The sequence below is a fragment of the Octopus sinensis genome, linkage group LG15 (genome assembly GCF_006345805.1).
Source record: "Octopus sinensis linkage group LG15, ASM634580v1, whole genome shotgun sequence".
In the NCBI taxonomy this organism is placed as follows: domain Eukaryota; kingdom Metazoa; phylum Mollusca; class Cephalopoda; order Octopoda; family Octopodidae; genus Octopus; species Octopus sinensis.
This window is the reverse complement of record NC_043011.1, coordinates 40,153,008-40,177,600: the sequence shown is the minus strand read 5'-3', so window position 1 is coordinate 40,177,600 and position 24,593 is coordinate 40,153,008. Positions and strand designations below refer to the sequence as shown.

General features: G+C 38.7%; 1 protein-coding gene across 1 annotated transcript in view; it reads left to right on the top strand.

Annotated features, from left to right (window-relative positions):
- The window catches only part of LOC115219819 (pre-mRNA-processing factor 17), a 157,701-nt gene that overhangs the window by 13,339 nt on the left and 119,769 nt on the right, over positions 1–24,593 (top strand). The window contains exon 2 of the mRNA XM_029790099.2: positions 23,662–23,748. Within this exon, the coding sequence (XP_029645959.1) occupies positions 23,662–23,748 (87 nt within the window). The remainder of the gene's footprint in view (positions 1–23,661; positions 23,749–24,593) is intronic.

Below are 24,593 nucleotides of genomic sequence, written 5' to 3'. Positions count from 1 at the left end.
GCCATCAAAGTGACACTCGAGTAAAATATACGAAGCCCAGTATACCCATCATGACTACCCATCTGATAAGGGTACACTAGGCACATACATCACAACCATGTGCGCGACATGGTGATCTCCTATCAAGATAAACAGCACATGACCTTACAGGTGGGGCCCAGTTAGAATTTTCTTCTGATCGAGTAATCCCTCCTGCTCAAAAGGTCCCTGAATAAGGATTGTTTAAGGATATTATTATTTATTATTATTATCAGGTGATGGTGGCAATGGTGGTAGTGGATTGACAGACTCATTATAGTATCGGAAAAGTGTCTTAGAGCATTTGTTCAAAGTCTTAACATTCTGAGATCAAATCCCGTTAACATCAGCTTTGTCTTTCATCACAGTGAGGTTAATAAAATAAAGTTCCACTCAAGAACTAGAGTTAATGTAATTGACTGATCCCATCTCCTCAGAATTGCTGGTTTTTGTGCTAAAATTTGAAGCCACCATCATCATTATTATTGAGCTAGCAGAATCATTACTACACTTTCCTGCCTCTGCATTCTGAGTTCAAATGCTACAGAAGTGAACTTTGCCTTTCATTCACTCAGGGTCAATGAAAGTACTGGGTTTATGTAATCGACTAGTCTCTGCCACCAAAATTTAGGCCTTGTACCCATAGTAAAAAGGATTATTATTATCATTATCAATATTTTTTTTTTTATTATAACATGGCTAATATAATTGTTAAATATATGAAGTTCATCAAACTGAAGCTTCAGTTAGAAATAACTTGCTTGAATTTCACAATAAATAGTTCAGAGTGATTGATAGAAGCTCTTCTCCATTTGTTTGCCCCCTCATCAGTAAAGATTTACAACTCTACAAGGCAACACCTACATTTTCAGGCATTGTTTTACACTTAAAAACCTCAACTTGTAACCTACAATTTTTGGTGCGTGCATGTGTGTGTGTATGTTTTTTTATGCATGCATGCTCTCGTACATGTGCATTCATTGCACAAACATTCACTCTTTATTTAGGCCAGAGCAAAGCGATCCAGCTAAATCATAAACCTGCCCTGAATATTAAAATTGGCATTCATCTTTCATATTGCATGAGGTCATTTGGAAGCCACACAAACGTCATCATCATCATCATCATCATTCTTATATGTGCTTTTCCATGCTTGCATGTATCAGACAAATCCTCAAACACTGCGTCCTGCCATTTGTTGCATTCTTCAATCACCTCTTTAGTAAAGTTCAGCTCCTTGATACTGGCACTGACACCTAGCATGCAATGTCAAAACGAGAAGATGCACACACACACACACCACTTCTTTTTCTTTATTTTTTTGTGTTTTTTCTTCTTTTTTTTTTTGTTGTGTGTTCTTCCACCTTGCTAATTCAGCCAACCACCACCACCAGCACTACTATTAATAATTCAATCCTTTAAGGCCTATATTCACTACCCTTGTTTCATGACCAACCATAAGCAATACATCCTTCTCATATTCATTGTGACCTTCATGTAGAGAAAGAATGTTTGTTAACAAGAAGGCTGGCCGTTTCTGTTGATATCTCCTACATAAAATATACAAATTCCTAAATACTTTCTCTTTCTTCATCAATTTTATTTTTATTACTACTACTACTATTACTATTGTTGTTGTTTCCCATTTCTAACTTCCTCTTTTGTGATTGGATTGAAAACAAATTGAGCTGCTGTTAATCACATTTGTTGTTCAAGTTGTTAATATGTTATTAGGAAGACTGAACAATCATTGCTGTGTATTGCTTGAGCTGTTTACAAGAATTTTTCTTCACAAAAGATCGTTTATTCCCAACACCAGTGAGGAAAGGCCAAGGAGTCAGTTGACTCTCTTACTTTAAAATAGTTATTTTTGTTAATTAGTGTGTTAAACACCAACAATAATTTGTAGTGTTGCCAATCAATATTAAACTTACTAAGTATGGTGGATTGTCAAAAATGATAAGAACTTTACAGTGCTTTGTTTAGTTTTGGCATGGTGTTCTGAGTTCAAATCCTACTAAGGACAGCTTTTGCCTACAACTACTACTACTGATAATGATGATGATGAGGAGGAGGAAGTGAATGGATGGGTGCATGCATGTCCTGATGCAGTTCCAGGCAGTGGCTCTCATGGCTTTTGATCTTAATTGATTGGAAGTGTTATCATGTACAGTGTTTTGTCTTGGTATAAAAGATGGGCTACAGCAAATATTCTGCTCAATACAACAGATTTGCTTGTCAGTTATTTGACCGTAACCAGTTGAGCATGTCCCTTAATGGCTGACGATATGTGCATCTCTGATCACGAGCAGAGGTAGTATTTGGAGAGTATCATTGCCATGTGTTAATAGGAATTCTTTGGGGTCTGGATAATTCACCTCTGGGAACATGGGTGTTTCATTCAACATTCTTAAACAACCCTTATTTAATGACTTTTTGAGTGGGATGGGCTATTTGACTTGAAGAAAATTCTAACTGGGCCTCCCTACTAGGTCATACCCTGTTAATCTTGATATGGGCTTTGTATATTTAATGGGCTTTGTATATTTTACCTCAGTGTCACTTTGATGGCATGCACTGCTCTCTCACTCAACAGTAATAATAATAATAATCTTTTCTACTAAAAGAACAAGGCATGAATTTTTGGGGCAATGGACTGGTCAATTACATCAACTCCAGTGTTTCACTGGTATTTAATTTATCGACCCCCGAAAGGATGAAAGGCAAAGTCGACCTCGGCAGAATTTGAACTCAGAACATAGACAGAGAAAATGCTACTAAGCATTTTGCCCAATGTGCTAACAATTCTGCCAGCTCACTGCTTTAATAATAATAATAATGATGATGATCCTTTCTACTATCGGCACAAGGCCTAAAATTTGGGGATGGGGGGCAGTCGATTACATCAACTCCAATACTCAACTGGTACTTATTTTAAGGATGAAAGGCAAAGTCGACCTCAGCGGAATTTGAACTCTGAATGTAAAGATGGACAAAATACTGCTAAGCATCTTGTCTGGCATGCTAACAATTCTGCCAATGATGATAGTCACCCCCATCGATTTTGATGTATGAATGTTTGAAGGAAAAGATTGCAAAAAGTCCTCAGAAAAGATTTAAAATAAACCTTCTTACCATGCAGCCATGCCTGCACCTATATAAACCATTAACAGATAAGATACTTATGGACATGCTATGTTAAAACAATATATATATATCAGAGGAGACAGAAAATTGTCCTGGTTGCAGTTAGTGAGAATGCCAGATACATTTCTGCATGCCAGCCCTGACGATCTCATTTTTTGTTGTTGTTTTATTCAAGCATAGTATATTTTTTATCTTTTACTTGTTTCAGTCATTAGACTGCAGCCATGTTGGAGCACCCCTTTGAAGGATTTTAGTCAATCGACTCAATCCCAATATTTTTTTTTAAAGCCTTGTACTTACTGTCTGTCTGACTCTTTTGCCAAGCTGCAAAGTTATGAGGACATAAACACACCAACACAGGTCCCATCAAGCAGTGATGAAGGACAAACACAGACATACATACATACACATATACAACAAGCTTCTTTCAGTTTCTTTCTACCAAGTCCACTCGCAAGGCTTTGGTCAGCCTGAGGTGCCATACAGTGGAACTGAACCTGGAACCATGTGTTTGGGAAGCAAACCTCTTGCCACACAGCCACACCTGCATCTTTTGAACTACATTACCTGATGTGTTCTTTGTTTTTATTATCTTTTCTTTGAGATATTAGGGTGTGATTTGAAGGAAATTTGGCTTCAATTTCCATCAGGTTGAGCACCCATGTAGATGCTTCTTCATTGACACAGCACTGAAATGGTTACAGTTTCAAGACTTCTTTATAAATCTGTATATTCTGAGACTTTATTGAGGATTCCATTGTTTGTGCAAGCACACAGGCAAAATACCTAAGTAGACTCCTCTACTTTTGAAATCCTGGGATATACTACATAACAGGGGAGAAAAAAAAAGAAAAGAAAAACGGATGAGGAGAAGGAAAGGGAAAAAAAGGGACAGACAGAAACAGGGCAGACAGAGAAAAGAAGAAAGAAATGGAAGCTATTTCGCCAAATATATCCTAAATTTCTAATTGTAATTGAAAAATGCTGAAACAGCATACAATGTAATTTTTAGAATAGAATTCCTCAATAAAAATAAATAAAAGTAAACAAATTACACGATATACAAAGAAAAAAAAATGAAAATAGAATATATAAAAATTAACGAAGGAAAAATAAAACGAAAACAAAAAGTAATTTTATCAAGAGATAAGTAATATCACTTCAAAGGTGGTTATAGATTTATTTGACGATCTCTTGGGGATTTGTTTGGTCTTTAATGAGGATTTATTGCAAAATCAAATCATATCAAAAATAAGCCTAATTTATTTTAGAGAGGAACACAAATGGCTGTGTGTGTGTAGGTAGGTAGGTAGTAGGTATGTTGTGTATTGGTTAAGTTGTTAAGTGAGCAAAAAGTTATGTTCTGTCAGTTAAGATATAGTAACGAGATGTTACCGTTTAGATAAGCTAAGAATCAGAAACACAGATTTAGTTTTAGATATTAATAGTAGGGAGAGGTAGAATAATAGTGTCAATGAATTTATTTGTTTCACACTTCACTGGTTTTCCTTCTTTTTTTTTTGTTCTAAACTCCATGTGTCAGATGATTGTTAGATAGTCCACATTACTCCTTAAAGAGCATAGGGCTGTGTTTATTACTTTTCTACTCTAGGCACAATGCCTGAAATTTTGGGGGGAGGGGCTAGTCGATTAGATCCACCTTCCCACCCTCAATACACAACTGATACTTAATTTATCGACCCCGAAAGGATGAAAGGCAAAGTCAACATCAGCGGAATATGAGCTCTGAACATAAAGACAGACGAAATACCACTAAAGCATTTTGCCTGGTGTGCTAACGTTTCTGCCAGCTCACCGCTTTGGGCTGTGACTATTTCACACCAGTGGATGTGATCTTGGGCTACTTCCTTGATTTCAGACCAAAAGAGATCAACTGCATTTACTTCATCCTCTACACATCCTTTCCAGGTCTTCTTAGGTCATCTAACTTTTCTCTTTCCTTCAGGATGCCAATCTAATACTTGTTTATAGCAGTGCTGCTTGGGGGGTCTCCTGAGAGTGTGACCAATCCGCTCTCATTTTCTTTTCAGAATTTTTTTATTGATGGAAGTTTGGTTTGTTCTATCCTACAGACTTCTGTTTGAAATTTTGTCCAACCAGCAAATCTTGAGGATGTAGCACAGACATGCACTGACGAAGGTCTGTAGATTATTCTTTATGGCTTTGGTGACCCTCCAAGTTTCTGACCTGTAAAGAATGAAATGGCATTGAAATTGAAGATGTGGACCTTTGTTTTGAAGGAGAAAACTTTGGAGTTCCAGACTAATATTGAAGCTAGCTAAAATATATGTCTAAACTGGTTCTATATATCACTGGCCCTTCTTCAGAAGGGTCTGCACATAACCATCTGTCATTTATTCTGTCAACTTTTTGATCTTGGTTGAAGTTTTTCTCGTTTGAGGAAAACCAAATCAAATCTTCTGCTGAATTTTTTAGTTTGTTTAAGAGCCTTTCAGATCTGATGTAATGATTTTCTTTTGCTTTTTCTGGCAAAATGACCATTCCTCATCATATAAGACTTATATCTGATGTCTTCAAGGACAACATATCTGACTGTTTCTTCTGACAGATGGAGATCTTTTACAATTGACCTCATGGACTTTCTGGGATTGTAATCAATGGTCTGTTGAACTTGCTGGATAAATTCAGGTGATTCTGGTGATATGTTTCCATCTTCTGTCTCTAGCTCCTTACAACCTTTGTAGATGAAAGACCTGGTAACTTTTAAAAATTGAGATATTTTTAAATCGCTATGCTCAGCTTTTATAACCACGTCTCTTCATTTCTTGAGTAAGCTGAGGGTCCGCCATTATTTTTTTCTGAAACAAAGATTGTACAGAGTTAGAAAAAATTGTAGCAATGATCCAAAGAAGGTGTGTCCTCAATTACCTTAAGCACCCTTTATTTATATATATATATATATATGTGTGTGTGTGTGTGTGTGTGAGATTGTCCCTCTTTGTCTCAACATTGCATGATAGTTCTAAGCAAGCACGGAAAATTGACATTAAAACAATGATGTTGTTATATTGCCTGATGAATGGCAGAATCGGCGGAGCATCTGACCAAATACCTTGAAGTATTTGATTACATCCTTTTGGGTTCTGAGTTCAAAACTTGTACCAGCTCCCTTTACCTTTCAATCTTCTAAGTTTGATAAAATAAGTACAAGGGTTGATGTAATCAACTACATCTTTGAAGGAAGTATCTCAGCTCATTCCACTCTTCAATGACTGAAATCTATTAAAAAATATATATATGGAGGTATGAAATATGCCCCCCGCCCTGTTCTATATACCATTGACCCTTTCGCATTTAAACCATCATCATCATCATATAACATCCTCTTTCCATGGGTTGGACGATTTGACTGAGGACTGGCAAACCAGATGGCTGCACCAGACTCCAATCTGATCTGGCAGAGTTTCTACAGCTGGATGCCCTTCCTAACGCCAACCACTCTGAGAGTGTAGTGGGTGCTTTTATGTGCCACTGGCACGAGGGCCAGTCAGGCGGTACTGGCAACAGCCAAGCGCAAGTGGTGTTTTTTACATGCCACCTGCACAGGAGCCAGTCCAGTGGCACTGGCAACGATCTCGCTTGAATGTTTTTCCTAGCTAAAATATTCTACCCGTTTTAGGTTCAAACTGACCAGATCCTGCCTCTCACACTTACCCTACAATGGCATTCTAAAACTAAAACAGTCACATGATTGAAATGTTCAAGCTACAAGATAATGCTTGATTCATTCAAAACAATGTGAATAAATAAGCAGTTCATTAGACAAAGTAATCTGAATGCTGAAAGGTTAAAGTACCCCTGGTGAACCCCCCTCCTCCTCCATCTCTATCTTCATACAAGGACTCAAAGTAAGAAAATCTTCATTGAGTTTTCAAAGATACATAAAATAAGATATGTCTTATTTGAAAATCAAGTGAGGGTTAGCAGCAGGGAGAGTATCTGGCTGACAAAACAACACCTCGGTAGTCTATCTGTCTAACCCATGCTAGCATTAGGAAGCAGATATAAAGTACACACATTCTGTTATATATGTATATATGCAAAAAAAATATTAAAAAAAAAGAAAAAACATGGAGCAAGTGTTTTGGTGTCAGTGATGTCAAGTTTAGTAGTTACCCTTGACATAATGTTCAACTTCCTTCCAACCAGTTGTCTGTTCTTCCAGAGCTGATCAAAGATAATCAATAACAATTACTATATTAATGTTCTAACATACCCATTTTAATCACATTATTAACATTGAATAAGAACATCAGAAAACTGCAGAGGATTACCATATATCTGCTGGCGGCAGTCTTAGAAGATTCACTGCATTTTATTTATTTGCTTCATTTATTAATTTATTTTGTTCTTTTCCCACCCTAGTGTATTAGTTAGGATGGTGTACTCTTTAACTAACTATGTTTCCATTTATTTATGTATGCAGTAGATATTTAAGTGCTTTCTTGAGGTAATACAGTAATTGAATAGCATAAGTGAACACAGTTGATGCTACATTTGCAGTGTACATGATGGAGAGTGAGAAGAATGAATTCCACTACACAGGTGGAAGTTCATACTAAAAGATGTGTTTGTTTTGACATGTAAGACAGCAGCAGCTTTTCATTTGGAGCTCAGATCTGTTATATTGTACACAGACCTGATACAGAGACAGGAGCAGTAAATCGTGGATGATCTTACTATTTATTTATCCATTGAGCCAGTGAGTTGAGCTCATATTTAAGTGGTTGTTGTGATGACAGTGGCAGTTGCCTGGATCAAGCAAGCTGATGGTTAAATGCATTCTGTATGTAGCCATTCCGTCTATTTTTATATGGCTGTGTCTGTTATTTGTAGAGAGATGAGAAGTAGATTTCACCAAGGCTTTCCCATTCGACTCAATCTGTTGTATGATTGCAACTGTTGAGGGAGAGAGAGTCAGTCTTGTCTGGTGTTGTTGCATAGTCAATGTCTGCGAATGAAGAGACTAGAGATTTGAGCTGCTAACTTATTTGAGTCAAAATAAATGAAGTCAAATGAGATTCTCGGACACCTTATTTAACAGGAGCTTTCAGCTGTTGCAGTAACAGACAGTAACACCCCTGTAGGATTGAAAGTAGACTCATAGGATTCTTATAATAAGAGTAATGTGCTTTGTTGACAACAGAGGGTATTTGGAGTCTTGCGTTTAAGTAGTCGTAGTGCATCATGTGAATACATTTCTTTTTCTCCTTACCTTGTTAAATTATATATCCAGACCTTCAAAGATATAAAATCAACCACTTTTTATCTACGGACCCCCTTTAATTACTATTTCATTCTGGTGGACCCCACTATAGCCATTTGATGTTTAAAAATCTAGTTTTATAGTTGCTTCTTTCAAAATTCCTATTTTGTTTCTCACACATTAACTTGTGTAGATTGAACTAAGTAAAATGTTAGAGAAAGAATCATCTTAGCTGTTTCTTGCATCATCATCATTTAATGTCCATTAACTATGCTGGCATGGGTTGGACAATTTGACCAGAGCTGGCAAGCTGGAGAGCTGCACCAGGGTCCAGTCTGATTTGGCTTGGTTTCTACGGCTGGATGCCCTTCCTAACACCAACCTCTTTACAGTGTGCTGGGTGCTTTACATACTAATGCAGGCATCTAAAGCAAAATTTTTTCAGGGGCCCTTAAATTACTATCGTGGATCCCCAATTATTTTGTTGCATGAATCCCCAAAAATCTTATATAGACCTTAGTTGAGAACCACTGTTATGTAAGAAGATGGTGCTTGCTAACAACTATTGCACAATGTCAAAGATGATATAAAGACCCACACACACGTCTTTTATTGTTTGACTTTTACCCATTTCAATCATTAGACTGTGTTCATGCGGGGACACTGCCTTGAAGAACTTAGTCAAACAAATCGATCCCAGTACTTCCCCACCCTCAAAGTCTGGTACTTATTCTACTGGTCCCTTTTACCAAACTGCTTAATTACAAGGAAGTAAATAAACTGGTTGTTAAGCAGTTGCACAATGGGTGTCCTACAGTTTCCTGTCTACCAAATCCACTCACAAAGCTTTTGTTGGACCAAGACTATAAAAAGAGACTCTTGACCAAGGTGTGCACAGTGAGACTTGAATCTGAAACCACATGATTGGGAAGAAAACTATTTAACCATGCCTGCATTTATAGCTGAATGATTTGTTTTCATCATCATCGTTTTTACATATATTTTTTTCTATGGTGGCTTGGGTTAGATGAGTCTTATTGAAGCAAACTTCAATAGCTAGCTGAATGACCCTTCCTGAGGCCCATCCCTTGTTTTCAAGTGAAGTACTTTCTTCTACTGGTCTTCATACATCTAAAACTACCAAGCTGAGAGACATGAACTAACATTTCCATTGCTCAAGCAATGTCTGTAAGAACACAGAAACACTCATGCATACATACGAATGCACAATTGGGTCCTGTGCTCATTCTGTCTTTCAAATCTCACTTACAAGCATCGGTCAACATACGGTTATAGAAGAAGGCACTTGCCCAATGGTTGCAAAGTGATCCTCTTAACCAGGAATACATCCTTAACTGGAAGTAAAACACTAGCTCCTATCACCAAGTTGCACTCAGCCCAAGTAATATTAGCAGTTTATCTCTTCTTTCTGCTTGTCATAACAATGCTCCAAACAGTAGATTATTGATAAAAAATTGAACTTTTTGAACTCTTTTGTATTGATTATTAATTATTGGCAATGCAGGCCAGCTCTAGTTTGTTTTTTTTTTAATTTTATTATTTCATTTTTTTAATTTATTTTATTCTGGATATTCCTCTTATCACACCTGCTTTTTGATTTGCCATTCTCTTCCTTTGGATGTGGACCTGCTTGGTCGGAAATGACTGGCAACTAGAGCTCTGAAACAAACACAGCAAGAACGCAAGAACATTGCCATGTTATTTCTTCAGCTCCACTTCAAACCATAATTACAAATGTCCTTATCCACTTAAAACAGAATTTTCTTCTGGCAGACTCTGTCATGTGCCTAATTCCTGGCCAACCTGTTTGACTCTGGTTATTCTCTGTTAAAGTCACATTATATAACATCCAGTGAAATATCATTTCCATTTCATTTCTTTCTTGCTTCTAAAATGGAGCCAAATAGCTTTTTCTCTCTCTCTCTTTCCTTCCTTCCTTCCTTTCTACCTTCCTTCAGATTATGTTTTCAGCTTGGATGAAGGATGTTTCAGCTCGGACTGCTCATACACTTGAATACTAAGCAATGCAAATTCTTACTGCTGTAGCAATGAATCATGAAATTTGGCTGATATTTTCTATTGCCATTCTTCAGCTCTTTAATCCATTTCATCATTTCCATCATTTTCGTCATCGTCATCATTTTGATTTTTACTTCTTTGATTTGTTAATTTTATTATTGCCTTGATTCTGGGCCATGGTTCTTAAGGACATGTTCTTTACCAATAACTATAGCCAACATGCAAGGTATCTCAAAAGCAGGCGTGTGAGGTTTTAGCACAATCATTTTGGCGCCATCTATTTGGCGTTACCGATTCAACTCCCTTCAACAGTGACCTTTTTTTTTGACACCAGACATTTCAATGCTTCCTTATTCTCAGAAATGTTAGCATGCTGAGCAAAATGCTTAGCGGTATTTTGCCTGTCTTTGTGTTCTGAGTTCAAATTCTACCGAGGTTGACTTTGCCTTTCATTCTTTCTGGATCAATAAATTAAGTACCAGTCGTGTACTGGGGTCGATTTAATTGACTGTCCCCCTCCCCAAAAGTTTTGGGCCTTGTGCCTAGAGTAGAAAAGAATGCTTCTCTATTCTCTCATTCCCTCCCATTTTCACTGCCCCTAGCTCTCTATTTCTCTCTCACTCTCTCTTTATGTATATGTGGACATATTTTTCTATATGTATAAGAAGGGAAAGTGTTTATTCCAGTTGTGTTCAATTAATAAATTGTAGTGTCTTTCTGTCTGTGTGTGTGTGTGACTTAATGGTTAGTGTGTTTGACTCATAATCATAGGTTGTGGGTTCAACACCCAGTGTTGCGTTGTGTCCTTGAGCAAGACACTTTATTTCACATTGTTCCAGTCTACTCAGCTGGCAAAAATGAATTGTGCTTGAATTTCAAAAGGCCACCCTTGTCACATTCTGTGTCACACTGAATGCCCCTGGGAACTACACTAAGGGTGCACATCTGCGGAGTGCTCAGCCACTTGCATATTAATTTTGCAAGCATGCTGTTCTGTTGATCGGATCAACTGGAACCTTCATCGTCATAGCTGAAAGGGTGCCAGCTAAGCAAAAGTGGGGGTGTGTCTGTGTTTGCCTCCAAAACAGGATGAATGTCTGGTTAGCTGTCCCATATCATCAGCGTTCAAGCAGCTGCACCCATTCATCCCAATATTACTCCAGAATTATCTCAAACTGACCACTCTGGTTCACAACAAAGTAAAGTAAATACATACCACACTCTGTTTGCCTAAAAGGGGGCCTCTGGGTATCGCTGCTAGAAATAGCAGCCAAATCTCTGTATGTTTACTTGAGTTACTAGATATAGCCACTAAATCACCATCTAACAGGTTAATGTAGTTTGACATGCCTGAATAAATAAAAGGGCAATATATCTGATTGCCTGAGACAGATGGACCCGAAGCAGACCTGGAGTAGAAATGGGATCTTTGTGATAGGGCTGCAAATGATGAATGAAATGTACGGTGTGATTTGAGGGTGGTTTTGGCTGTTATAACTTGCAGATCAAACATATACAGGGAGATACCATTTCTGGTTTGATATGTGAGCAGTAGACTTATGTGATTGCAGTTTTTTTTTTGAAGAGTCGGTCACTGATCTGGTCCTGAAGGAGAAGCTTAGTCTTTGAGATGCAGTTTTCAGTAGCATTATCTATGTGAGATTATCGTGAGAGATCATTAGAATTTGTGAAAGCTAATATTTGCAGCAAATTTGTGGGGCCTTTATCAGTGTGTTATTCATATACCTACAAGAATATAGTGCAAGACTTGTTTTTCTTGATGTGTATAGTAATTGTGTTGAAGGAGGATTGATGGTTATCTTTCCACCAGGGAATGTTTTTTGATGTCTCTCTCTCTGTTAATGAAAGCTGTGGGTGTCTGATGTCGGGTGTTCTTGGTTGCATGTTGATGACGCCAGACTGCAGAATGTTAAGGAGGAAGGAAAGGTTGTTGATATCATCTGCATAGAAGTGTGTTTGTTAAATGTAACGACAAGTAGGTCGCTAATATTACAGAAGGAGAAGTGTAGGAAAGCTGTATTGATGAAACTATGAGAGGTACATCAGAGCTGTAGATGGTTTAGAATGTGGGTTGGAGAGAGTTCAGTCAGTGCATGGAATGCACTGAGAGGAAATGTCCAATCCAAGAGATGGGAGAGAGACAGATGAAGTTGATCAGTGAGCAGCAAGAAGGCAGCTAGGAAGTTCTCATGCCAGACATGGTAACATTCCTTTACACAAAGTTGTCAAATTTATAAACTCCATACACCTACATATATATATATATATATATATATATATATACACACACACACACTCACATTTATGAATATGTGTGTTTATATATATATATATATATATATATATATATATATGTATGTATGTATGTGTAATTATACATGCACAATACACAATCTGCTCATAATTAATGTCTAGTCTGCAAATGTTATACGTTTATATGTGTGTGTACACACAAGCATACAGTCTGCCCATCTGTTAACTGCTAATAGAAAGTAATGTATGCAAATACTCTGTGTTTGTGTGTATTTAATAATACCAAAATTTGTCATATTCATATAGAAATATTCAAAATATGCCTCTTCTTCCACCGGAAAGACTTGTTATTTTTCAGCTATCCATTTGCAAGTTTAAGACATAAATCAGCTGCCAAAATGACATAGTTACTGCTTCGTACTACATCTGTGCAATATGCCTGGCCCGGGGCTAAATAACAACACTACATTAATAAAAGAGCCTCTGTGTGGTTACTTGAATTGCTATATATAGCAGCTAGTTCTACATCTAGCAGAAGGACATGCTGATTAATGTAGTTAGGAGTATGTTATGTCCGAATAAATGAAAATGCAATATATGTGATTGGCAGAGACAGGCGGGCCTGAAGCAGATCTGGAGTAAAAATGGGATCTTTGTGATAAGGTCACGAATAGTGATGGATGGATGATTTTGACAAACGTGGCTGATTGATTGACCAAATGATTAATCAAACAAGCAATATATTAATTGGTTAAATAGTTAACCAATTAACAAATAATAATAAAGAAATAAAATAGAACCAGTGTGTGTGTGTGTGTGGCTATTGGTATGCAAACCGTACTGAGGTACAGAATCTTATTTCAGTGCACAAGTCCACATCAAGAATCTTCAATTCACTAATTCATTGTTTTCAAATGCTATTTTGTACTGACTTGTGTCAGAGCCTGTTTGTATGTGAGTATTTGTTTGCATGTAAATGCACCTGGTATCTTTAAATGCCAGCATAAATGGGCTGCAATATGCCTTATCATTATTTACAAGTTGTATTTAAACCATCTTCTTTACAGAACAACTAGCACCTGCCTAACCCGTTACACTCCATCTAAGCAAATTGACCTTAGGACTTATTTTCTAAGCCTTATACTTATGCTATATATACACGATGCAATGGGTAGATTATTGCCATTTTATATTTTTAATTTCATGCATGCGCATTGTTTGTTTTTGATTTTGTCAATTACACAGTATAGGTGCAGGAGTGGCTGTGTGGTAAGTAGCTTGCTAAGCAACCACATGGTTCCGGGTTCAGTCCCACTGTGTGGCATCTTGGGCGAGTGTCTTCTGCTATAGCCCCGGGCCGACCAATGCCTTGTGAGTGGATTTGGTAGACAGAAACTGAAAGAAGCCTGTCGTATATATGTATATATATATACTCTTTTACTCTTTTACTTGTTTCAGTCATTTGACTGAGGCCATGCTGGAGCAGCGCCTTTAGTCGAGCAAATCGACCCCGGGACTTATTCTTTGTAAGCCCAGTACTTATTCTATCAGTCTCTTTTGCTGAACCGCTAAGTGACGTGTGTGTGTGTGTGTTTGTCCCCCTAGCATTGCTTGACAACCGATGCTGGTGTGTTTACACCCCCATCACTTAGCGGTTTGGCAAAAGAGACCAATAGAATAAGTACTGGGCTTACAAAAGAATAAGTCCCGGGGTCGGTTTGCTCGACTAAAGGCGGCGCTCCAGCATGGCCGCAGTTAAATGACTGAAACAAGTGAAAGAGTATATTAGGGTCGGTTGGGCACTGTCTGTGAGGAAAACAGCACCATGATGCAATTCACTCTGCCAGAAATTTGGAAACAACATGCTCTCCGGATGTTTTAGTTACACCTCCACTAACACAGCCTGCACTAATAAAATATGTGTATGAACTGTAAACAGAATTCAGGAGCTAAGAGTGTTTAGAGGTTTCGGGTGAGAAAATCCTGAATGATTTCAACCATTGAGGACAACTCAACAAATTGGATGGCACAAAACCACCCCTACACACACACACTCACTTACACACATACCAAACAAATTAATGAAATTCCCTTCCACTCCCAGAAATAATACTGCTGAATTAGAGAAGTAGAGCAGCAGCAGCTGTAGTAGTAGGAGGAGGAGAAGGAGGAGCAGTGATGGTGGTGGTTGCAGTGGTCATGAGAGAGAGAGAGGAAGGCCAGAAGGTGGTACAGAAGCCAGTGAAGCATCATGAATACCAGATTGTGTGTGTGTGTGTGGGGGGGGGGGGGGTTAAGTGCATTATTTCAAGCATCAGTGAAATTTAGATGCAAGTTTGACTAATGAGTGGTTTAAGTTGTATGTAGAGAAAAAGTAGTATTTGAATTGTTAATAGTACTGTTTTTGTATCTCTCCATGACCATCCCACCAGAAGTTTTGACAACAGATAAGTGAAATCTGCTGGTTAGTGGTTTCGTGTGTGTGTATGCAGGTATGGTTGAGTGGTAAGAAGTTTGCCTCCCCAATCACATTGTTTTGGGTTCAGTCCTATTGTGTGGCATCTTGGGCAAGTGTCTTCTACTATAGCCCTGGGCTGAGCAAAGCCTTGTGAGTGGATTTGGTAGACAAAAACTGAATGACACCTATTGTATATGTTTATTAGCAGAAATAGCCTGAAACCTATTTGAATGGACATCCATGTTGAATTGGCTACGATATTACATGTATATATCATTCCTGTGTTTGTCCCCCACCACTGCTTGACACCCAATGTTGATATGTTTACATCCTTATGACTTAGCAGTTCAGCAAAATAGACCCACAGAATAACTACCAGCCATGAAAATAAATACTTCAGTTGATGTTTTTGACTAAACTCTTCAAGGTGGTGTCCTAGCATGGCCACAGTCCACTGACCACTGTCCAGTGACTGAAAGATATATATATATAGATAGATAGACATATATATATCATCATTGTCGTTTAACGTCTGCTTTCCATGCTGGCATGGGTTGGACAGTTTGAGGACTGACAAGCCAGGAGGCTGCACCGGGCTCCAATCTAATCTGACAAGGTTTCTATAGCTGGATGCCCTTCCTAATGCCAACCTCTCCGAGAGTGTCGTGGGTGCTTTTTATGTGTCACCGGCATGGGAGCCAGTCAAGAGTCACTGGCAATAACTACACTTGAATGGGGCTTTTTACATACCACCAGCATGGGTGCCAGTCAGGTAGCACTGGCAACAGCCACACTCGAATGTGCAATCAGCACAGTGCTATTCTGGCAGCACTGGCATCGACCACGCTCAAATGGTACTTTATACATGCCACCGACACAGATGCCAGTCAGTCTGTACTGGCATCGGCCACGACTGCGACTTCACTTGACTCAACAGGCCCTCGCAAGCACAGTTTATTGCCCAATGATTGAAGGATACTCTTTAATCATTCATCATTATCATTGTTTAATGTCCGTTTTCCATGCTGGCATGGGATGGATGGTTTGACTGAGGTCTGGAGAGCCAGTGACTGCACCAGACTCCAATCTGATCTGGCAAGGTTTCTACAGCTGGATGCCCTTCCTAAAGCCAACCACTCTGAGAGTGTAGTGGGTGCTTTTTGCATGCCACCGGCACGGGAGCCAGTCAGGTGGGCCTGGCATCAATCCTGTTCAGATAGTGCTTTTGCGGGCACCTGTGTGTGTGTCTTGGCATTGTGCATTAGGTAGAAACCTGTCAGACTAGAAGAAAATATTGCTTTGCTCAGAAAGACGTGAGGACTGGTTACAGGCGGTGGGGCATCCAGCCATTGAAAATCTTCTTCAGTGAATTCCATCTGACCCTTTCATGTATGGAGAAATGATCATTAAAATGATGACGATTACAATCACACTCAGTAATCCACACCTCTGTTATAAATGTTTTTATCATGGGCTCTAAAAATTGTTTCCTTTGAGCTGCAAAGTTCTTATAGAAATTCGAATCACTCCCTCTCCACCCCCACTGCCCACACACGCTTGAATTCAAATCATCATCATCGTTACTGCAGCATATAGGAGTTTTTTTGTTTTTGGTTTTTTTTTAAATATAGTCAGCTTTATCAGCATCTTATCTTTATGGGTGTCACAGTAATAAAAATAATATCCTTTTGATAAAAAGCACAATGACAGTTTTTGTCAACTGCATCAGGCAGTCAGCAACAATAAAGGCTTAGATTCAAATTTGAATCAACAACACCACACAACATGACTGAATATTTAATTTTCCTAAGTTTCTGAGGATGAAAAATACAAGCCTTGTCCCTTTAGCTCTTTCTTTTTTATCTTCATTTTTTTTTTGTGTGTTTGTTTTTTCGGTTTTTTTTTTTTTTAATGCTGGGTTTAACCCCTGATGGCTGCAACATTGAGGACATACACTGAGATTGACTCAACACCCTGTAATATATTACTAAATATTTAGTTTTTTTTTTATGTTTTTGGGTGAAAAGTATAGAAGTTTGTCCTCCTGTAGGTTCTGAAATATTCTCAATCTAAATCATGAGAACTGCAAACAAGGGCATGCATGACATTGAACTAGCAACCGGTTTATATTACTGGTTGGAAGATGCTTTAGTTTTCTTGAATCTCTCTCGGCTGAAAAGTATACAAAACAACCTTTCACTCAAACTCTCTCTCTCTCTCTCTCTTACTGTAAGTTTTGAAATGTCCCAAGTTCAAATCGACGTCACAAACTTTATATTGCCTTTCACCCGTGTCAAGTTTCTGTTGAATAAACAAATGCCAGGAGGGTTGTGTGTACGTTATGCTGCAGATGATTCAATGAACTAATACTTCCTTCCACTTTCATTTAAGATGTTTTATATCAGTTCTGTTTCAGAGTCAGGTCTGCTCTGTCTAGTCCGCTCTCTCTCTCTCTCTCTTTTTCTCTGCACGCATGTGTGTGTGTGTGTGTTCTTTTTCCATCCTTTTACTCTCTCACCCTCTCCCCCCTGACTACATAATTCACCCTCTCCCACTTTTCTCAAGCATATTTTATATCTCTGTTTTGTTTTCACTCCTCTTCCTCTCCCCTTTTTACAGACCCTCTCCCTCCCTATATATATCTCTCTCTCTCTCTTTCCCTCCCTCCCTCTCTCTTCCTCTCTGTTTCTCCTCATCATTTAGATATCGTTCTTTCTCATCTCCACTTCTAAATAAATGCAGCTGTCTTGTGCTCAACTTAAGTTTATTCTTCATAGACTACGATGTGTGTGTTTCCTTTATAGCTTGCCTTCGTTGCCTCCCTCATTTCACTTCCCAACTGTATCTTGTTTAGGGGACATAGAAGAAAAAAATATACAAAATATTTCCCTCTTCCTCCTCTCTCAAAAGACAAACCAGAACCTACCAATGGCATAATTATTTAGAAAATGTCATAAGCCCCTGTGAAGTACATTTGTTGTTGTGCATTTACATATTTTTTCTATATTTAAACAGTGAGTATGTATAAGTATGTGGAGTATGTCATTCGTTAATTGTCCTGGAACCATTCTCGTTGTAATTAACTCTCCATCCAATATCTAATTGCAATGTGAAGTTGTTGATTTGCAGTAGTTGAAGAGCAACATTAACAAACAGCATCAATATCAGTGGTCTTGGGAGTCTTGGAGGGCCCTTGAAGAGCAGAGTCAGTGTCCCTTCCTCCAATGTGTCCATGTGAGGAAGGCTAGAAGAGCTTTTAATATTACAGTGGTGTCACTGCATCAATATCAGTGGTCTTGGGAGTCTTGGAGGGCCCTTGAAGAGCAGAGTCAGTGTCCCTTCCTCCAATGTGTCCATGTGAGGAAGGCTAGAAGAGCTTTTAATATAACAGTGGTGTCACTGCATTCCAGTTCTTATATGCAAACAAACACATCATCATCATCATCCTTTAACATCTATTTTCCATGTTGGCATGGGGTGGATGGATGGTTTGACCAGAGTTGGCACGCTGGTGAGCTGCACCAGGTTCCTGTCTGATTTGGCCTGGTTTCTATGGCTGGATGCTCCTCCTAACACCAACCACTTTACAGTGTGTGCTGGGTGCTTTTAGCGTGGCACCAGACGAGCACTTTTCCATGGCACCAACACTGGACTCTTCCAGGCCAATCTTCTTTATCAGGGGGAGCAACCTTAACACTTCTGCTGTAGGGGATGGGTCTTCTTGAGTACAGCAAGGCACCAGGTATCTTGGTGCAGGTACTGTGGTAAGAATTCAGCTTACCAATCTCTTGGTTGTGGGTTTTGCCCCCCCCCCCTCCTGCATGCTGCTTAGGGAAAGTGCCTTCTATCATAGCACTTGGCCAACCAATGCCTTGAGAGTGGATTTGATGGACAGAAACTGAAAGAAGTTCATTGTGGGTGTTTGTGTGTCTTCTGTTTGTGTTTGTCCCCCTGCCATTTGACAATAAGTGTTGGTTTATTTACATCCCTGTAAATTAGTGATTCAGCAAAAGTGACCAATAGAATAAGTAACTGGGGTTGACTTGTTAAAATTAATCTTTCAAGAGGCATGACTGTGTGGTAGGTTTGAAGTTCAGTCCCACTGCATGGCACCTTGGGCAAGTGTCTTCTACTATAGCCTTGGCCCGACCAAAGCCCTGTGAGTGGATTTGGTAGATGGAAACTCAGAAGCCAGTCATATGTGTGTGTGTCTTTGTGTTTGTTTCTGTCTGCCACTACTGCTTGACAACCGGTGCTGGTGTCTTTATGTTCCCATAACTTAACAGTTCAGCGAAAGAGATTGACAGAATAAGGACCGGGCTTAGCTCATCTTTAATGCTTTCATGTGATTAGTTGAAGGGAAAGGTGAAGAGCGAAAAAAAAGGGGACAGAGAAAAAGAGGGTAAAGCAAAGAGGAAGAGTGCTGTGTAATAAGTCTATAAAATTGTGCATATGGTATATAAAGTGTATACATAAGGTGCATTAATTAATCATCGTATTTCATTTTCCTTCACATTTCAATGATTAACAGATGAGTGATTATCTTTTGATACAGACACAAGACATGCTACGCTTTCAGGGTTTTGGGATATAGTTTCAGAAATAACCCAATAAGTTTACTATGAATTCCGTTAAATATTCATGGGTCTGGCTAGAGTGAATAAATAAGCATTGCATTTGACATAGTAATCTGAATATTAAGACCCTTAAAGGTGATGCTCCAGCATGACTGGAAAGAAGCTACACACCCTGTAACCATCACCTGCTATTTTCTGGTGCCATGTCTTATAGCAAAAGTGTTGAAGGCAGTTTGAAGAATGCTGATCTGCAGCTGAATGTTAAAGATTTCTGCTGCTTTCTTTAGATCCTTAGGAGATTTGAATGGAAACCTGCTAGCTGACAAAACAGTTGATAAGGATACAGTGTTGTGACTCCATACAGCCAGAATCTTCAGCCATACTTGTAGCAAAGTGCATTAAACCAGCTAATGTTTAAGGCTCTTATTAGCTACAGACAGTGTCAAGCTGATAAAATTTTAAGTCTCAACTATTCAGACTTTTCGTTTTGTTCTCTTTTCTTGACACTTGGTTTAATTAGAAATTTTAGAGGCACTGCTCTCATTGCCCGCCCCCTTTTCATTCTCATACATGCACACCCACACATATACATACATATATATGCATGTATGTATCTATGTGTGTGTGTGTGTGTGTATGTATTATATATATATATATATATATATATAGTCATCCTATAAATAATGCGGATTTTCATACTGCTTTTATTTTTCAAAATTAAGATAAACAAAATTCTTTTTTTTTAATCTAAAATATACTCTCCTTCATTTTTTACAATGCTCTTCCATCTATCTGGTAGACTTGCAAGGCCCCTCTTCCAAAATTCACTTAACTGTGGTGAAACATACTCCTCCAGTACTGTTCTGACCCTGTCTACAGAATTCATATTTTTTTCCATCCAAATGATTTTGAAGACTGCAGAATAAATGATAATTAGATGGGACAGTGTCCGGCAAATATGGTGGGTGGGGTATCGTTTCCCATTCAAACTGCTCCAGCCTTTGGCATGTCATCCTCACTGTATGTGGCCAAGCATTATCCTGATGGAAGAATACCTTTCATTTTGAAACCAAGGATGGTCGTTTTTCTTCTATCACTGACTTAAGCTGCTCACAGTTGATCTCCTTTGTTATTGTTCAGTTTGGGTTTAAAAGTTCAAAGTGGACTGAGCCTTTCATATCCCATCACACAAATGACAACACCTTACATTTGTGAAGAACTTCTTTAGCTTGGGGTACCAGTGTTTCTCCTTTCCCTACCCACTGTCTTTGGCACTTGATATTTTTATAGTGAACCCATTTCTTGTCACCAGTCACTATTTGGTCCAAAAAAGGTTCATTGGTGAGACATGACAGCAAAGAAGAGCACATATTGATTCTCTGCGCATGATCAGACCGGGAAAGTTTGCGAGGAATTTATTGACCTAATTTGCTGACTTTTCCAATGGCACAAAGGTGTTGATGAATGTTTGAATGACCAAATCCAAGCTTTTATCTTTTATTTGTTTCATTCATTTGACTGCAGCCATGCTGGACCACTGCCTTTAGTCAAACAAATCGACCTCACGACTTAATCTTTGTAAGCCTAGTACTTATTTTATCAGTCTATTTTGCTGAACCACTAAGTTATGGGGACATACATACACCAACATCGGTTGTCAAGTGATGTTGAGGGGGACAAACACAGACAAACAAATACATATATCTACACACACACACGCGTGCGCGCGACTGGTTTCTTTCAGTTTCTACCAAATCTACTTACAAGGCTTTGGTCAACCCAAGGCTATAGTAGAAGACACTTGCCCAAGGTGCCATGCAGTGGGACTGAACCTAGAACCATGTGGTTGGAAAGCAAGCTTCTTATCACACAGCCACTCCTGCACCTATGTGTGTGTATATATACATATATATATATCGTTCTTGTTATGTTAAACTGTCATTTGTCCAAATGTGTTTTTTCCATGTTTATTTTTGCTTGCAATAGCCGGTTCTTTTGCTCAAACTATTGTATCTCCAGCTGCTTCAGATACCAAGATATCAAAAATTGTCACAGTGTTGTACAACGGTTTTGCTATGGAATGGTGAAATTAATTTTTCGTTTTCTGAAAAAGCAACATTTTGTACTTACAATACTTTTGCATAATAGCAATGATATATATATATATATACATAATTCACTTTTCCATGGTCGTATCAGACATTTCGAAGTGTTTTACTATCAGATACCCTTTATTAAATCATCACTTATAACTCAAGTATATACACATCCACACATATACAAACATCTCAGGTTTATGGGTCATTGGCTGCAAAGAAGGGATGTCAGAAGGAATGCAGTTTTGGCAAAGAAGGATTTGTAAAAGCAGTTTACTTGGAATTTGGGAGGTAGAGGCAGAAGGTAGCAAGCAGAAAAGAGAAATATAGGGTCTATGTGGAGATCATGCATATTGCTAATTCAGAGGAATGGAGGCTGTTGTAGTCAATGTAGAAGAAACAGCATGTCTTAAGTCAGTGTTTGAAAGGTGTTGATGAGGCAATCTCTTTATGAATCCTTCAAATGGCCTTCCTGTAGACATTCATGCTTTCTAGTGACAGCATTGTCTCAGATATATGAACGGTAGCCTAAATGGGACTCTTGAGCTTCATAGATCAGCAACTGATCGTTGTTAAAGTGCAAGCCTAGCTTTTCTGATATATAGTTTCAGCAGTGTTAAAATATGACACCATTACAGATTAGATTACCAAGCTTAACATTCACAACTGTTTAAGACATTTCTTGTATTCTTTCTTCTTTTTTTTTTTTTTTTTTTGTCTGCATGACCAGCATATATGCATATGTACTTGCTTACATGCACACACACACACAAAGAACCAGCCGCCACCAGTGAGCATATATAGCTTGATAACATGTACCATGCTTTCACTAATTCTTTTAGGTACCTGTTGTGAGCAGACAGAAACTCCCTCTCAACTCTCCCACTCTTTGACTCTGCAGCACATCAAGAATGTTACAGCTTTTTTTGTTTTTGTCTTATCTGGTACTCATCTTTAAGCTAAGTAGAACTAGAGCAATGTGAAATGAAATATCTTGGTCTTAAGAACTTAATGAACTGCATTGTCCAGGAATTGAACCCATGACATGATTGTAAACTGTAAACCTTTTACTCCTGGGCCACATGCCTTCATTTATGTACATGCATATATATAATATAATGGTCCTGCTGTCAACTGTCTTACCAGCAGCATCTATGAAAATTACACTGACTCCCATCGTTCATATTTTTGTATTGTTGAATTGTTTTTTTAATATTATTTCCTTTGTGGTAATGCAATTGTTTTTGTCTCCATTCCTGATCTCTCTCTCTCTCTCCCTCCTTCCCTCCCTCCCTCCCTCCCTCCCTCCCTCCCTCCCTCACCTTATATTTCCTCTACAGCAAGATACCTGTTTCTGTCTATTTGTTTCACTAACCTTTCATCATTGGACACAAGATTGCCTCCTCCAATGCCCTCTCCCCTTTTGGTGACCCTGTCAGTGCAGGTCCCAATTAAAAAAGCACCCAGTCCGCACTGTAAAGTGCTTGGTGTTCGGAAGGGTGTCCGAAACTGACCTTGCCTGTGCTTGTGCCACGTAAAATGCAGTAAGTCCACCCTGCTGAGTGGTTGGTATTAGGAAGGGCACCCAACTGTGAAAATCCTGCCAAAACAGTCAGAGAAGTCTGGTGCAGGCTTTTGCCTGGCCAGCTCTTGTGAAACCACCCCACCCATGCTAGCATGGAAGGCGGATGTTAAATGATGATGATGATGATATGTAAATTATAATGCTATTTAACAAGAACTCCTTTCAGTTATTCAAACATGCAATTTAATAAACTTTTCATCTTCTCTTCTCTCTTCCAGCATGATGTTAACTCCTTACAACCGGTGGATCCAACAGAAAAAGAACTGAAACACAACCCCAAATATGATGAACTTTTCACTCCTACGGTAAAAAAATGTTGACACATTATATCCATCCATCCATTCATTCATCTTTTTCCTTTGCTATTGCCGGGAGGGTCATGGAGGAAGAATCCAAAAGCACTGCTTCCATAGAATTCCGTCAGAAGCAATCATCATTAGGCTTTCTGACTGGATTCCCAACCACGACCAACTGACACTATGGATATTATCCAACCATCTTGTTCATGGTCTACTGCTAGGTCTCCTGCTTCTGGTTCAGCTTGGAGAATCCGTCTTGTAATTCTTCCTTGTGATACTTAAATCACATGTCCATACAACCAGAGCTGTGACTTCTCAATACAGATAAGTAGCAGCATGATCTAGAGCAGTGATTCCCAACATGGGACAAACACTCCACCAGTGGGGCCATGGGATTCCATTTTTTTTTTTATGAAAATCTTTCTTTCACAGCAAACCTACTACATCTATAGTCAGCTTAGCCAAATCAATCCCTCCAGCCAAGCATACTGCTACAGTATAGCACTATTCTCATGCCCCAGTGTTGATATTTCTTTAAGGAAAGTATATAATTATGAAATACCAAAAATAAAGTTGTTTTTCTTTTTTTTTTTTTTTGTTCCAACCACCAGTGGGGCATACATTTTTCTGTAAAGTTATAGTGGAGCCTTGAAGAAAATAGGTTGGGAAACTCTGATCTAGAGAGACTCCTTGGTCTCTGAGCTAAGCACTCCAGCTTGCCACTTTAATAATAATAATAGTTTCTGATTTAGACCCAAAGCCAGCAATCTTTGAGGGGTGGGAGAGATTAGTCAATACCATCATCTCCATTACTTACCATTGGTTAAATAGTTTGGCAGGATCTGGTAGGC